This window comes from Gekko japonicus, unplaced genomic scaffold (genome assembly GCF_001447785.1).
Source record: "Gekko japonicus isolate JY-2015 unplaced genomic scaffold, Gekko_japonicus_V1.1 scaffold953, whole genome shotgun sequence".
NCBI classification, from domain to species: domain Eukaryota; kingdom Metazoa; phylum Chordata; class Lepidosauria; order Squamata; family Gekkonidae; genus Gekko; species Gekko japonicus.
The window spans coordinates 8,035-22,701 of NW_015161979.1; the positions used below are offsets into that span (position 1 = coordinate 8,035).

At 56.4% G+C, this 14,667-nt stretch overlaps 1 protein-coding gene across 1 annotated transcript in view; it reads right to left on the reverse strand.

The window, feature by feature from the left end:
* The window catches only part of ISYNA1 (inositol-3-phosphate synthase 1), an 11,342-nt gene extending 637 nt beyond the window's left edge, over positions 1 to 10,705 (reverse strand). Inside the window, exons 1-10 of the mRNA XM_015429764.1 lie at positions 10,656 to 10,705; positions 9,761 to 9,884; positions 7,210 to 7,371; positions 4,297 to 4,426; positions 3,586 to 3,779; positions 2,490 to 2,639; positions 1,956 to 2,171; positions 968 to 1,132; positions 516 to 629; positions 89 to 306 (exon numbers count right to left, since the gene is read on the reverse strand). Of these exons, the coding sequence (XP_015285250.1) occupies positions 89 to 306; positions 516 to 629; positions 968 to 1,132; positions 1,956 to 2,171; positions 2,490 to 2,639; positions 3,586 to 3,779; positions 4,297 to 4,426; positions 7,210 to 7,371; positions 9,761 to 9,874 (1,463 nt within the window). The 5' untranslated portion in view covers positions 9,875 to 9,884; positions 10,656 to 10,705. The remainder of the gene's footprint in view (positions 1 to 88; positions 307 to 515; positions 630 to 967; positions 1,133 to 1,955; positions 2,172 to 2,489; positions 2,640 to 3,585; positions 3,780 to 4,296; positions 4,427 to 7,209; positions 7,372 to 9,760; positions 9,885 to 10,655) is intronic.
* Positions 10,706 to 14,667: the final 3,962 nt, after the last annotated feature.

The following is a 14,667-nucleotide window of genomic DNA, read 5'->3' on the forward strand; positions in this document are numbered from 1 at the left end:
GGAGGGGGAGGGGGAGGGGGGGCTACCTGTCTTGTCCTGGTTCAAGCCCGGGATCAGTTGCCCTGGGGCCATGACTTGCTGCACCTACCTGAAGAAGTTCTCCATGGCGGCCCGCTGGCGGAAGAGGGCGTTGACCACCGGGGCGCCCTGGGGGACCAGGGGCGCCTTGCAGAGGAAGCTGAGCAGAGACAGGACGCTGTGGAGGAGCTGCGGCTCCGTCTCGCCCACCACACCCACGCGGATCCGCTGGCAGAGCTCAGTGAGGATCACCAGGTCCAAGATGATGGGAGCGGCCAGGAGAGAGTCCTGTGGGGGGTGGGGAGGCCGTGACCAAGCCGTTCTCCCAGGGCAGAATCCAAAGGGACCTATTTGGCCTCAACCCCAAACATCTCCCTTTTTCCTGTCCCAGGCCCCCGGCTCAGGGAAAGGGGGGGGGGACAGCCCTGTGGCCTCACGCCAGCCACATCTCTATCCTCTCTCCCTGCCCCTTGGCCACGACGTACTTCTTCACCCACCTCACAAGTGTTGTGTATCACCATGGTGTTGGTGCCACCCAAAGCGATCTCTGACGTGTACTCGTCCAGGGCCCGCTTGCTGTCCCCCACATAGGGCACGTACTTGATGACCACCTGCGGGGGGAACGGGGATAAATAGGCCCTTGTGAGCCACAGACAGAGTTGCCAATTCCAGGCTGAAGAATTCCTGGATATTTGGGGGTGGAACCTGGGGAGCGATTTCAGTTCCTCCTAGACTCTACGGCACACCCCACAGACTCCACCCTCCGAAGCAGCCATTTTCTCCAGGGGACCTGTTCTCTGTAGTCTGGAGATACGGTCTTAATTCCAGGGGATCGTCAGGCCCCACCTGGAGGCCGGCACCCCTTCACCACAGAGAGTGAGGCGGCTTCCTCCCCCCGTCCTCCTGACCGCAGCCTGACATGTCCAGCTCAGCCACGCCACCCACGCACACAGTGATCCGGCCGCTCCCCCGGCCCATAGAGGACCGGGTTGGACTGCACCATGTCGTCAACCACGTTGCTCTTGGAGATCTCCTTGGAACGGAACTGGGCCGGCGCCGAAAGGTTGTGGCCATCATTGTTGCCCAGATGGTTGTAGCTGACGATGGAGACTGGCTGTGGGGAAAGGAGAGAAGCCAGCCCTGGCTGGTTAAAGGAAAGGTGCCCCCATGCCGAGTTTCTGTACCTTAAGCAGAGGTAATTCAGTAGGAAAAAGAGGTGCAGCTCATTAGCATAACCTATTTGCATATGCCACACCCTTTGATCTAAGAGATCTCTTAGATCCAAGCCCTGTCATCCTTGCCCTGGGCTCCTGCGGGCTAGGGTGGGCGGAGGGGGAGGCAACCCTTGCCCTCGGCTCCCCCAGGCTTGGAGGGGGAGAATCTAAGAGATCCAAGCCCCTTTCAGCCTCGCCCTGGGCTCCCGTGGGCCTGGAAAGGCGAGGGGTGGGTGGGCAAGGCCTTTCCTCAGCCCTGCGCCTTGGCGCGGGCCAGGAAAGTCAAGGGGGGGGCCCCTCTGCACCTTGCTTCTTCTTGCTCCTCGTGGCCCGACTGAGGGCTGCTGGGAGCAGGGGGCGGGGCTTGCCGCACGTGCCCGCCTCCTGGACTCCTTACTGCCGGAGCATTGCTCCTGTGCGCTCCAGCAGGAAACGAGCCCTGGCCTTAAGAAAGCTGGTTGAAGCGCACCGTGCTACGAGACTGAACTACAAATCCTGGTCTTCCCACTTGCCTCTGCCTTAAGAGGGGCCAGATGGATTCATCGAGGAGAGGTCTGTCAGTGGCTATTAGCCATGGTGAGTAAAGGGAACTTCGGTGTCCGGAGGCAATAAACCTCTGAATAACAGTGCTGGGAGGCAACACCAGGGGCCCACGCAACCTGCTCAGCATCATCCGCCTACCCAATGGCCTAGCCCCCCCCCCAGGCCCCCATCCTCACTCACCTTAAGCCCCGAGCTGATCAGGAAATCCACCAGGACAGACTTGATCTTCGTCTGGCCAGACTTGAAGTCATCGCCTGCAATGAAGACCCCTCTTTGGACTGCGAGCTCCACAGCTCCTGGCACGAAGGTGTTCTGCGGGGAGCCGTTAATGTAGGCACAGCCCTCCAGGATGCTGGCCACAGCGTAGAGGGTGGAAGGCGACACCTCTAGCCCACGCTGGGGGGAGGGAAACAACAGCAACAACTTCAGGGGGGCAGCAGACTCTTCCCCACTCCCCAGGGAAGCAGGCCACTTCAACCACATCTCCTTTGACGAGAGTGTAGCACCAGGCAGTTTCCGACCAAGGTCAGGCCAACCAGAGAGAGAGACCCATGTTTTGCAAAGCGTCGCGCTTTGACAAGAGCACCTCAGCCAGAAACCATACCCATTAGGGTCAGAAGAACCCATTTAGATCTGCAGCGCGCACCGGGCCCATGGCGCCAAGGCTGGAACGAGATCCCAGCACAGAGCAGAAGAGACAGGCAGGTGCCTCACCTCGATGGCCTGCAGAAGGTGGGCGGCCGTATCATTGACGCCGGGGTGCACGTCGCAAAACCGCTCCGTGTTGGCTGTCCAGAGGACGATCACTTTGGCCACGCCACTGGAGTTCTTGAAGTCCCGAATGTCACGGCGGATCTGAGCCACCTATGGTGGTGGTGGGAGGGGGGGATTTCAAAGGTTTAGGCCCCGGCCACAGACTGCAGTTTTGGGGCCAGCTTGGGACTGCAACAGACACACCCTGAACTCCCAGCTGCCCAGCAGGGGCTCCTCAGCCTTCTGTGGGCACATTTCTAAACACTGCTCAGCGTCAGCAACTGAACTTTTGGGATCACTTCACTCCTGAGAGAGCAGCAATTCAAAGAACAAGTCGCAAATCAGAGAGCCCCTAGGGATTCCCTTCAGCCTACACTATGCAACTATTTTTTTTATTACCCCCCCCCCAAAAAAAGAAATCAAGCTTGTTGAAAATCTCCTTCCCAGCTGCAGCAAGCCTCAGTTTCCACATATGAAACAGAAGACCAGGCCTACCTTACAGGAGTGTACACTTTTTTGGGGGAGAGAAGCCTAGATAAGAAGAAACACTCCATCATAAAGTTGGAGGAGGGGGTTAACTAACTTGGGACACTCAGACGATACCCCACCACAAAGCTTCCATAGGGAGCACCAAAAATGGATTTGGCTCTCCTGCCACAGAAAGTTGCACTTTGTACGTAGGAGTTGCCAACTCCAGGTTGGAAATCCCTGGTGATTTAGGCGTGCAGCCTGGCGAATCCAGAGTTTGTGGAGGGACCTCATTGGTATACCAATGCCATAGACTCTATCCTCCAACACAGGCAATTTCTCTGACGGAACTCATCGGTTGTTTGGACAACATTAGCAGTTCCGGGAAATCTCCAGGCACCACCTGGAGGTTGGCAACCCCATATTCTCAGCCCATTCCAAGACCTCCCCAGGCAACCCCTCAAAAATTTGCCCCGAAGTGGTACAGCCCCTGCTTTGCAGGCAGAAATTCACAGGTTGGGTTGCCTCTAAACTGAAAGACTGACCGCGGCTCCAGAAAGCCCCCGGCCTGTGCTTTTGTGGCACCCACCTGCTCAGCCTTGGTCCCCGTCAGGACGTTGTCTGCTCTCTTCTCCTGGTTGGCAGCTATAAACTCTGGGATGTAGATGCCCGGCCGAGGCTTCAGGCCCTCCATGAATGGCAGGAGCTGCTGCTGCAGCGACCAATCCAAGACTGCGGCCCTCTTCATGGCGTCTGCTAGGTTCAGGCACGAGATGTCCCACCCTAGTGGGGAGAAGACAGGCCCTCCAAGCAAAAGCTGTGACTGGGAACAGCCCTGATCAGCCAGCACAGGCCAAAGCCGCCCTCCAGGGAAAAGACACGTGGAGGTCTGTGCTCCGCAGCTGGCCAACTATGAAGCCTGGGCTTCTGACTTCAAAATCCCCCGTGAAAAGTTAGCGCGCCTGAACCAAAACCACATTCTTAAAACCCCACAAAAGTCAGAGCGTGGAGACACCCTCAGCCTCTCTGCTTCGCCTGCCAATCCCAGCTGGCCACCTTTATTCTCAGGCCCGCTGCCCTCTGACCCACAACTAGTCGCACCCCCCCTTTCGTAGCCAAGACAGCAAGCTTTACACCTACCCTCCAAAGAAAGGCTGAGTCCAGTCAGGCACCTTGAAGACCAACAAAGTTTAATTCTGGGTGCAAGCTTAGCTTTGTTGGCCTTTGAGGTGCCCGACTGGACTCCCAACTCTGTTCTGTTGCTTCAGACCAACGCGGCGACCCACCTGAGTCTACCTACCATCAAAGACGACGTCATTGGGATGCACCATAGGGAGGAGGTCCCGGAAGGGAATGTAAACTTCTCCAGATGGGCCAGTGCCCAGGGACACGGTGGAGGCTTGCAAGAGGGACCCGTAATAGTTGGCATGCTGAGGGGCCAGAAGGAGAGAGAGCTGGCACCAGCAGGGGAGAGGGGGGATGGGGAGGGAGGGAGGGGCCACTAACCACATCACGTGGAGAACATTACCCAATAATGGACAGCCTGCCAGTTTCAGAGAGCTCGGAGCCTGCATGACGGTGTGTCTGGCCGGCACCCAGGAAACCTGGGTTCAGATCCCCATGTCTGCTCGCGGGATTGTCCTCTGCTTATCCGATCTCTCTCTCTCTTCTCTACCCGATAGGGCCATTGCGAGAATGCAACCAGAGGAGAGAGAACCAGACACACCAACGCAAGCTCTTTTGAACAGCCACAAAGCCAATGGCAGCGCACACAATATCAAGAAGGAATCAGAAGGGGACAAATCAGCTCAGCCCCTCATCAAAACCAGCAGAGGGTTGCCGCCAACTCTGGGCTGGGAAATTCCTGGAGATTTGGGGGGATGGAGCCTGGGAAGGGTGAGGTTTAGGGAGGGAGCGCTCAGCATGGGTACGCAGCCACAGAGTCCACCCTCCAAACCAGCCATTTTCTCCAGTGGAACGGATCTCTGTATTCTGGGGATGAGCTGCAATTCTAGGAGATATCCAGGCATGACCTGGAGGTTGGCAACTCCTGTAGCAAGCCAGGGAACTGGCTCTGCACTCTTGTGAAAGAAAACCCTGAGGTAGGCAAAAGGGCTACGGAGAGCAGGAAGGACCCCTCGTGGAGACAGATGTGGGGACATGCCCCTTGGGACGAAGCAGGGTACACTAAACGGAGAGGGAGAGGGGTCAATAGCCCCCCCCGAACCCCCCCCCCCCACTTGCTGTCCCTCTGCTGCTGCAGCGGAGCAAATATTTCCTTTTTCAGTTCTTGAGTTGCTGCGAGGGGGCGGAGGGTGAGGGGGCCCCTGTCAGCTAAGGCTGCCATGAGCAGAGAGCGGCCAGAGAGAGGCTTTTTAATTGCTTTGCATTCCTTCCCGTGGGCTTAATTGCTTCACAGCTGCAATGCTTACCTGTAAAGAGTTGCTGGAGGAGTTGTGGTGTCTACCTTGCGTGGGATCATTCTGTTTCCCAGCTTCGCTACCGTTGGAGAATCTTGCCATTGCCCGCTTTTGCGCGGGAGCCCATGTAATTGGGTATTGCTAGGGGAGGGGGCCCATATGAATGCCCTATATCCTATTATGCGCATAGGTAGCCCGCCATTCCTAACAGTGTTCCTGTTACTGCATCTATGGCTTTTCAATAAAAGTAAAACCTTCCTGAAAGCGTGTACTTCATTGTGTTGCTGTGGATCCTGACACACCCCCCCGCACAGAGTTTGGCCGGTGGATTTTTACCTCCCCCCTGAACAACCACCTGCACTTCTCCTCCCGAGTCCCCTCGGATCAGAAAGCCTTCCACTTTCGAGTTAGGAATGCGCAGCTTGTCCTGGCCATGACAAAAGCAAGGAAGAGACGGATGGCAAAAGGGTGAGGCTTGCCGGGGGGGGGGGGGGGGGGAGAGGAGGACCCTTTCCAGGAGAGCTGGCAGGTGGTGGAATATTCACGGCGTGCCAATTCTTGGCCGAGGGACGACAAGCAGCCCCCCAACAGACGTGGGCAGGTGACTGGGCTGCCTCAAGGGACCTCCGCTGGGAGGATCATCTGACACCCTTTCTCGGTAGGTGTCTTTGCCGCTGGCGGCGCAGCCTCCGCCCAGCCAGGCCTTCCCTCTCTCCTGCGACAAATCGGCCGCCCCTCCCAGCTCAACTGCCTCTCTTGGGAAGGGACCATTTCAGGCACAGCCTCAGGGAAAGGGGAAAGCAGAAGTCTCAGGGCTGCCGGCTCCGGGCTGGGAAATTCCTGGACATTTCGGGGATGGAGCCTAGGGCGGGCGAGCGGGCGGGCTTGAGGAAGGGAGGGACCTCAGCAGGGTATAATGCCAGACAGTCCACCTTCCGGTGCAGCCATTTTTTCCCCAGGGGAAGTGTCCTCTCTCATCTGGAGACCAGTCGTAATCCTGGGAACTCTCCAGCCACTGCCTGGAGAGTGGCAACCCTAAGAAGTCTGGCATCACTCCTTGCAAGATGGCAGGAGGTAAACTGGCCTGCCCCCAAACTGAATGCCTCCCCCTTCGGTTAGGAAAGGCAGATACAGACACCCAGAAGCCTTTCTACAAGACAAAGGAATCCATTAGATCCCAAAGATATACCAGAAAATCCTCCACTTATAACTCAGCACTGCCACAGACTGAAGGCTGAACACATTTTAGACTAGGCCTCCCAAAGTTCCTGAAGCAGCTAAGAAAATTAAATCAGGTTTAAAAAAAAATAAACCTGCCCATGCCTACTCCTGCAGCAGTTAAGACAGTTTTTTTTTTAAGTACTCATTTTGGGGAAGAGGGCCTGAGAGTTAATTTCATTTTATTCCTTTGTGCCCATCACCCTGGCTTCTTGGCCTATGAGATGCCACCATTTAATTCTGAAATTAAATTTCCCAGCCAGGCCACAAGAGGAGAAGTACCCACCCAGCCATCTCAAGCCAACCCAGCCAAGCATCACAGGAAGATTTTGCCTCTTGCCTCTTCCCAAAGTGCCTTGCAGGGGAGGAGCCTAGAGGGAGGGAGGGAGGGAGGGAGTTCCCCAACCGAAGGGGCTACTCCTGAACGGGCCCCGCCAACCCGGCCTCTGTGCCTGGCAACTGCAGAAAGCTCAACAGAGCATGAGCCAGTCACGGCTACCTGCTTTTAAGGTTTCAGGGGTGCAGACAGAGCAGAGACAGCCCTGATAATGAAAAGATGAATGGCACACACTCACCTTGGTGCCTGTCTTGGTCGTCCAGGAGAGTTCCAGCCGATTCGCCAAGACAGCCGCAGTCACCGTGGTGCCGTTGTTCCCGCCCCAGCCGACCAGCATGACCCCCAGTTTTGGAACATGCCTCTCCGTGCGGAAGGTGAGCTTAGTGGAGCAGGGCTTCACCTGTGGGAACCCCCACCCCACCCCCGCATTAGATACTGTAAGCCAAGGAGGGCCGAAGGTCTCAAAGACAGCAACAGCCCCACTTTGGTCCTTTTGGAGTCCCTCCTCTGCCTTGTCATTACCAAAGGGCAGAGTCAAGGTGATGTTAGCAGAAGCCAAGCCAAGCCGGCTGCTTCCAGGCTGTAAGGAATTGTGCTCCTGAGCCCAGCAGCAGCCTCCGGTTGAGCCCACCATTTCAGCCACAAGCCAAGAGTGCTGGACAGAGCAGAAAACCCACACATTCACACAGAATTCAGCAACCTCCCCACCCCCACCGCCCCAGTTTCTAGCCCTCATCGATCGAGTCCTTGTGGCCTTCCAGCTCCACTACCAAGCCCCATGAGGGGCCCGGCGGTGGACCTGCAAGGCCGGTGGGAGTGCAAGGAAGCCCCGCGAAGGCCCTCCCTGGCCCCAGGCAGGCAGGGGTGGGGAGAGGCAGGGAGGAAGCAACTTACCCTCCCTCTTCTCCTGACTCCTCCTGGCTGAATGAGGGCCGGAAGCGGGGCGGCCGGAAGCAGGGGGTGGGGCTTCGTCATGTGCCCCCACCCATACCTCACCCGGAGGAACTGCAATCCCCCGCGTTCCCCCCCGAAATGACCTCTGCTTGAACCTACCCTCTGAGGCTGGGGGGGACGATGACCCAAGACAGGGCCTTCTTGGTCACAGCACCAAAATGGCAATCCCTCCCCGGGGAGACGGTCCGTCTCCCTCTACGGCTGAAGACTTTTCGTTTCCTCTGGCATAACAGTTAGTGGCTCTTCTTCTAGTGCTGTTTGCGTGTTTTTAATGGAATTTATAATTGTAAACAAACTTTGCATCCAGTGGCACCTTTAAGACCGACAAAGTTTAATTCTGGATATAGGCGACCAACGTAGCGACCCACATGCATCTGTTTTGTAATTATAAATGTATTTTGATTGGCCAAATATTTTAATGCTTGTTATGACTGCTGCCTGGTGTACCCTGATCAGGTGGAAAGGCAGCATTAAAAGGTTTTAAATAAATATTAAATAAATAAACAACTAAATACTACCCCCAGACCTTCACTGCCTGGCGCCTCACTTCTGTTTGGCTTCCCTCCTGCAGATTCCAGGCTTCTCTTTACGAGAACTCAGCCAGCCTCACTAAGTCAATTGTCTCCCCAAGGCCAGGATGAGGCTTTTACCAGCAGCCAAACGACCCTCTTGCCCTCACAGAAGTTGGACTGCAGACATTCTGACAGTTTTGCTTCTTGAACAGTGGGATGCCCATAAGCATTCCGTACCACACAGACACTGCCCTTTCAGCCTGTTGGAAGGGAAGCACCAGATGCCCTCTCTTAGCCTCAGCCTCCAGAGGGGGGGGGGGTTTACGAGAGAGTCAGCTAGATAGACAGGCAAACTGGGTTTCCTTCCTGTTTACTCTTCTGCCTCTGTCCCTTTGATGCATAGACAGATACTCTCAGGGAATTGCTTCCTTCCTTCTGTTCACATCTTCTCTCTCACACACATACACAAAGAAGGAGCATGTTTGCTCTCCATCTTTGCCACCATGGATGCAGGTGCATTCCTAGTCCCCAGTTGGGGGGTAGGGGAATCCCCTGGTTTTGCGGGAGGAAATCCCCCCCCCCAACAGCAACGTGGAGCGACATCCCTACATCACCTGGAAGTTATGTAGGCACATTGGTGACGTGGTGGTGGGGGGAACTCTGGTTTTTTGGCAAAACTATGGTTTGAGGGCAATTTTACCATAGGGGTTTGCTCAAAAAGCAGAGTGCCCCCTCCATGTGCCTACATCACTTCCAGGTGATGTAGGCACGGTGCACAACGTCACTTTTGGTGACACTGGCACATTGGGGATGATGCTCCCAGCTCCCGGAGCATCCTCTCCATCCCCCCGCCAGTGTCTCGAAGGGACCTGGCAACCCTAATCTGCATCCATCCAACTAGTTAGATTACAGCCTACCCCTATCTCTCATCTATCTTATCTACAATGGAGTTCGCTAAATAAAGAACTCTTCATTAATGTTGAAACTGACAAGGGGCTCTGTGCAACTCCGCCGGCACATACAGAACAAAGAAGCTCTGCTTCCTGTAGCCTGTTTGTGCACTCTGCTCATTGACACAGGGTCCTGGGCTGACCACACCAGTGAATCTGAGACAGCCAACTGGCACCAAAGGCTCCTCCTCCTTGTGACAGCAGCCTAGTCCCAAATTCCACCTCCCCCCTCCAGTTTCCATGTCCTCACCTTTGGCCAAAACTCCCCCTCCCCCCTACTGTTTGGCAACCAGTCTTGACTTAAGAGCCCAGCTTTCTGCAGCATTCAGGGGACTTTGCCTGCAGCTTGACTCACCTGTTCCTGACCTCTTACCTTAGTGGTGCCCTCCTCCTGGCACACCATAGTAGTGTTGTAGGTGTACTGGGCCTCAATGAAGTCAGAGGTGTAGGTGACATCAGGGCTGTCCACCACAAATGACGTAGCCATGGCGTGTGCTCTGGACAGGGCGGGGGGGGGGAAGGGGAGGATGAAAATCAAGCGAAAATAAAGGCAAAGCAAGGATGCCTGCACGCTCAGCATTCTGCCAAAGCTTCCAAGAGGCAAAATGCACGTCTCCCCCCCCGGCATTACGGGTGGAGGCATGTTTCGCACGGGATTGCCCTCCACACCCCACCCTCTACATGAGGCGCTGCTCCAGCTGAAGCAGCAGGTAAGGAGCCCAGCACCTCTGAAGAGCGGAGGGAGACTCTGCATGGGGAGCACCGGGTGCAGAGAAGCAACACCTACCCCCCCAAAACACAGACTAAGGGGAAGTGAATAGGGCTGGTTCATTAACTCCTGCAGGGATGCAACAGGCACCCTCCTCCATGGGCAGCCCAGTCGCTGCACAGGGAGCAACGGAACAGAGGCCAAATTCCGGAGGAAAAGTGGAAGGAGGCCAATCCCGGCCCCAGAACCCCAGCAGGCAGGAGACACTTTAGGGAGGGAGGGCTAGCGGACGCCCGGCCGAGGGAGAGGCAGACGAAGGAGCCCGCAGGCGCCCCAGCGCTCCCCCCCCCCCCCCCCCCGCCCCCCCCCCCCCCCCCCCCCCCCCCCCCCCTTCCCCGGGGGGGGGGGGGGTGCCCAAGCTCCTTACTGCCAGAGCGTCACTCCACTGCACTCCAGCAGGAAATGACCCCTGTAATATATGTATTCTGAAAGAGGGGGATGCTATAAGCGTTGAACACTGTGTTAGCCTTGTGTGAGAATTGGGGAGAGAAGCGCGCACCTTCCCCGCTGGGCACTCCTGGTCGTTGGGTCTGGCGCACTGCACTGCGCTCCGCTCAGCCGCAGGACAGGCTCCACCGGTGCCGGTCTTAACGGGCGCTCTGGGCCCGCCCCCCGATGGCTCCGCCCATACGGAGAACCTTCCAGCCGCTCCTCCTCTGCCAGCCCCAGGCCCCCCCGCGGCCCACCTCCAGGCCTGCCTGCCTGCCGACTTGCAACCAAGGCAGAAGCAGGGGAGGGAAATGCCTGGGACATTGTCCACCCTCCCAAACAGCCATGTTCTCCAGGGGAACTGGTCGCTGGTCTGGAGATCAGCCATAAAAAAAGGGCCTCACCTGGAGGTTGGCAACCCTAGGAGGCAATGCTGCCGTCACTTTAGCCGAGTCTAGAAATGCGCAGCTGAAGCTCCTCAGGGCATAGACGTCAGCGACATCACCTGGTAATGCGCATCTTGTGAAGCCTGGGTTAAAGGGACTGGGCATTTTTTCCCCTCTCCAGCCTGCTGGCAGCCCTAGACTGGAGAGCTGGCCGGGGTGCTTTCCAGTGCATGAAGAAGCGCCCCAGGTTGGAGAGCACCGGCCTCAGCCCCCCCCCAACTTTGGGCTTGCCGGCCCTGGATGGGTCACTCACCATTCCCAGTCCATCTGGCCTTGTAGGTCACCCTCCCCACTAAAGGGCAGGCAGAGAAGAGAAGCCCAAGGGCAATAGTGGCCTCCTCTCCCCGTTGCTCAGACCCCTTTCCTCCCCACCGGCTCCGGGTACTTTCCAGCCCAGAGTGGGCCACATCAAGGGGTTCCCCGAGCTTTGCAAAGGTGGCCTCTCCTGCCCCACCTCTGGGAGTCTTCCCTGCCCCCTTCCGAGGGGTGTCAGGAATCTGAGCCGGAGACCCAGAAGGATTGGCGGGGGGTGGGTGGTCCTTGAGTTTGCTGGAAGTCACAGCAGTGTGCAGGCGGCCCCCTTCTGGAGTGGGGGGAGGCGGTGGGATCAGGACCTTCTCAAAGAGGGACACGTTAGGTCTGGAGCAGCCGGCTTGGCTCCCCCCTGCAGGACCCAAGAGGCGCCAGGCTCCTTCGGTGGCATGCAGAGTAGACCGTAGGATCCAGGGCTGCTGGTGGATTGGCGGACTGGATTTTTTAAAAAATGCCCCATCACTAGGGTTCCCTCTAAGCTGAGGTAGTGTGAGCTAGCTCACAGTTTTATTTAGCCTCCAGCTCACAGATTTTTGTCTGAGGTCAGGAAGGAGGGCTGCAGAGCAAACTGATTCATGTAGCAGCCAAATCGCTCGCTCACAACTTTAATGCCAGTAGCTCACAAAGGAGAGTTTCTGCTCACCGGACTCCACAGCTTAGAGGGAGCAAGGGTGGCGCCCTCTCTGCGGGATGCAGGGGCTGATCCCGCTTCTTCTGCGCTCCACTCACAAATGATTTGCACCCATCTCTTCCCCCATAGGCACAGCTCGCAAAGACTGTAGATGGGTTACCCTGTGACCACCTAGCTAGCTGGTCAACTTCCCTGAATTCTGGATAAATTGCAGAATTGGGAGACTCCAGTCACCATAGGGCATGAAGCTTGCCTGGTCTGCCAGGGACAGAACCCCGAGCCTTCCGGCATGCCAAGCAGAGGCTCTGCTGCTGAGGCACAGCTCGTGCCCAGTGTTCCCTCTAAGCTGAGTTAGTGTCATCTAGCTCACAGTCTTTCAGCCTCCAGCTCACACGTTTTTGTCTTCGCTCAGGAAGGATTGGCTCCAGAGCAAACCGTCGTACGCAGTAGCCAAACCGCTCGCTCACAACTTTAATGCCAGTAGCTCACAAAGCAGAATTTTTGCTCACAAGACTCCGCAGCTTAGAGGGAGCATTGCTCGTGCCCCATGGAACCCTGTGTCCCTGTGTCTCTGCCGTGGATGAAGGGGTGAATGGATCCCTCCTCTGGCAAATGTTGACTGGCAGAGGTCCCTGTTGAAAGAAAAGCCTTGGCTGAATCATACAACTCTGGCACCAGAATTTTTGCTCACAAGACTCCGCAGCTTAGAGGGAGCATTGCTCGTGCCCCATGGAACCCTGTGTCCCTGTGTCTCTGCTCTGGATGAAGGGGTGAATGGATCCCTCCTCTGGCAAATGTCGACTGGCAGAGGTCCCTGTTGAAAGAAAAGCCTTGGCTGAATCATACAACTCTGGCACCAGAATTTTTGCTCACAAGACTCCGCAGCTTAGAGGGAGCATTGCTCGTGCCCCATGGAACCCTGGGTCCCTGTGTCTCTGCCCTGGATGAAGGGGTGAATGGATCCCTCCTCTGGCAAATGTCGACTGGCAGAGGTCCCTGATGAAAGAAAAGCCTTGGCTGAATCATACAACTCCGGCACCAGGGTCCCAAACGAGCGGAAACAAAACTGCCTCCAAGAAAGCTTCCTCCATTCCAGGATCAACAGTCCTTTGGGTTTCTATACAGCACCACCAGTGGCGGGGTGGGGGAGGGGGCGCTGCCCAGAGGGCGAGAGTCAAGAAGGATCCCTGAAGCTGAAGATGGTCAATGGGGTGGGGGTAGTGTGGCCAACCTCCAGCTGGGGCCTGGAGATCTCCCAGAATTACCGCTAATCTCCAGACGACTGAGATCCGTTCCCCAGGAGACAGAGGCAGCTTCCGGGGGTAGACTGTATGACATTATCCCCTGCTGGGGGCCCTCTGCAGGCTCCATGGCCAGGAGATCTGGGAATTTCCCAACCTGGAGTTGGCAACCATAGGCGGCCAGGTGATCCTCCGTGGGCATTTGTCTCCAGGCCTCATCGGAGCACTTTGGACCCCCGGCCTCAGCTCCACTTTCCTAGGGAAGGCGTCTGGGGTGTGTGTGTGTGTGTCCCGTGAGTTTGCTGGAAGTCACAGCCATGTTCAGGCACCCCCATGTGCTGGCAATTCTCCTCTGCAAAACAGAAAGGCCAGGAAAAGGCCAGGTGTGAAACCTTCCCAGAGAGACTGAAAAGTACTGAGACTTACTAGTGATTTCAGCTCTCATACTTTTATTTCAGGAAAGAAAAAAGACAACTTTCCCGGCTCGCAGGCCGGCTTATACGTGCAACAATCCCCATACCCAAACACCCCCCCCACACACCAGTGATAGGCTATTTACAGTGGCCGAGAGTTCCATGGGCTCTCGACCGGGAGCCTAGCCCTCTGATTGGCGTGGGCTAGGATCTGCAAGGGCCATTGTCCCTGGGAGCGAAGCTCGAGCTTCACATGACCGTGTGGCGACTAGCCTTGTACGCGGTCGGAGATGAATACATTACAGAGGCCATGCCTGTCTCTATCAGAGCCCCCAGTTCCCACCCAGAAGGGTCGCGAGGATGCAGGTCTCCCTGCTGTCTCGCAAGATAACCTCCCCCCCTTTCAGTGCATTGCAGCATCCCTAACAAACTGTCCTTAACTGATTCAGGTGGCTGACCGTGTTGGTCTGAAGCAGCAAAACAAAGTTTGGGTCCAGTCAGGCACCTTTAAGCTTCATCTATATGTTATTCCTGTTTGGTCCTTGAATCTGTTCACAACCATCTTTATGCTAATTTACTGCTCTCACCCTCTACCTGTATGTATGGACTGGTAATTTTCATTTCACTGTATCTGAGGAAGTGTGCTTGCACACATGAAAGCTTATACCTTCAATAACACTTTGTTGGTCTTAAAGGTGCCTGGCTGAACTTTGTTCTGTCCTTAGCAGAGTGTCCTTGTCCTCAGAAGGCCCTGCTTGCCTTTGTTTCTTCAGATTTTCACCCACCCACCCCAACTCAGCCTCTGCTCTTAAGGTCCCACCACCTCTCTCCTCCCGTCCCTCCTGCTACCAGCTCTCCACCCAGGTTGGCCGGCCACTCCCCCCACATCCTTCCCCATGGTGGCCTCCACTCAGGGTGTCTCAGAGCCTTGCTGAAGGACTTCTTGGAGGCCAGGTGGGGGAAAGGAGCAGGGTGTGGGGGAAAGGAGCAGGGTGTGTGTGAAACTGAGCCTGCTTGGGTGCCACCCTGAGCCTGCTTC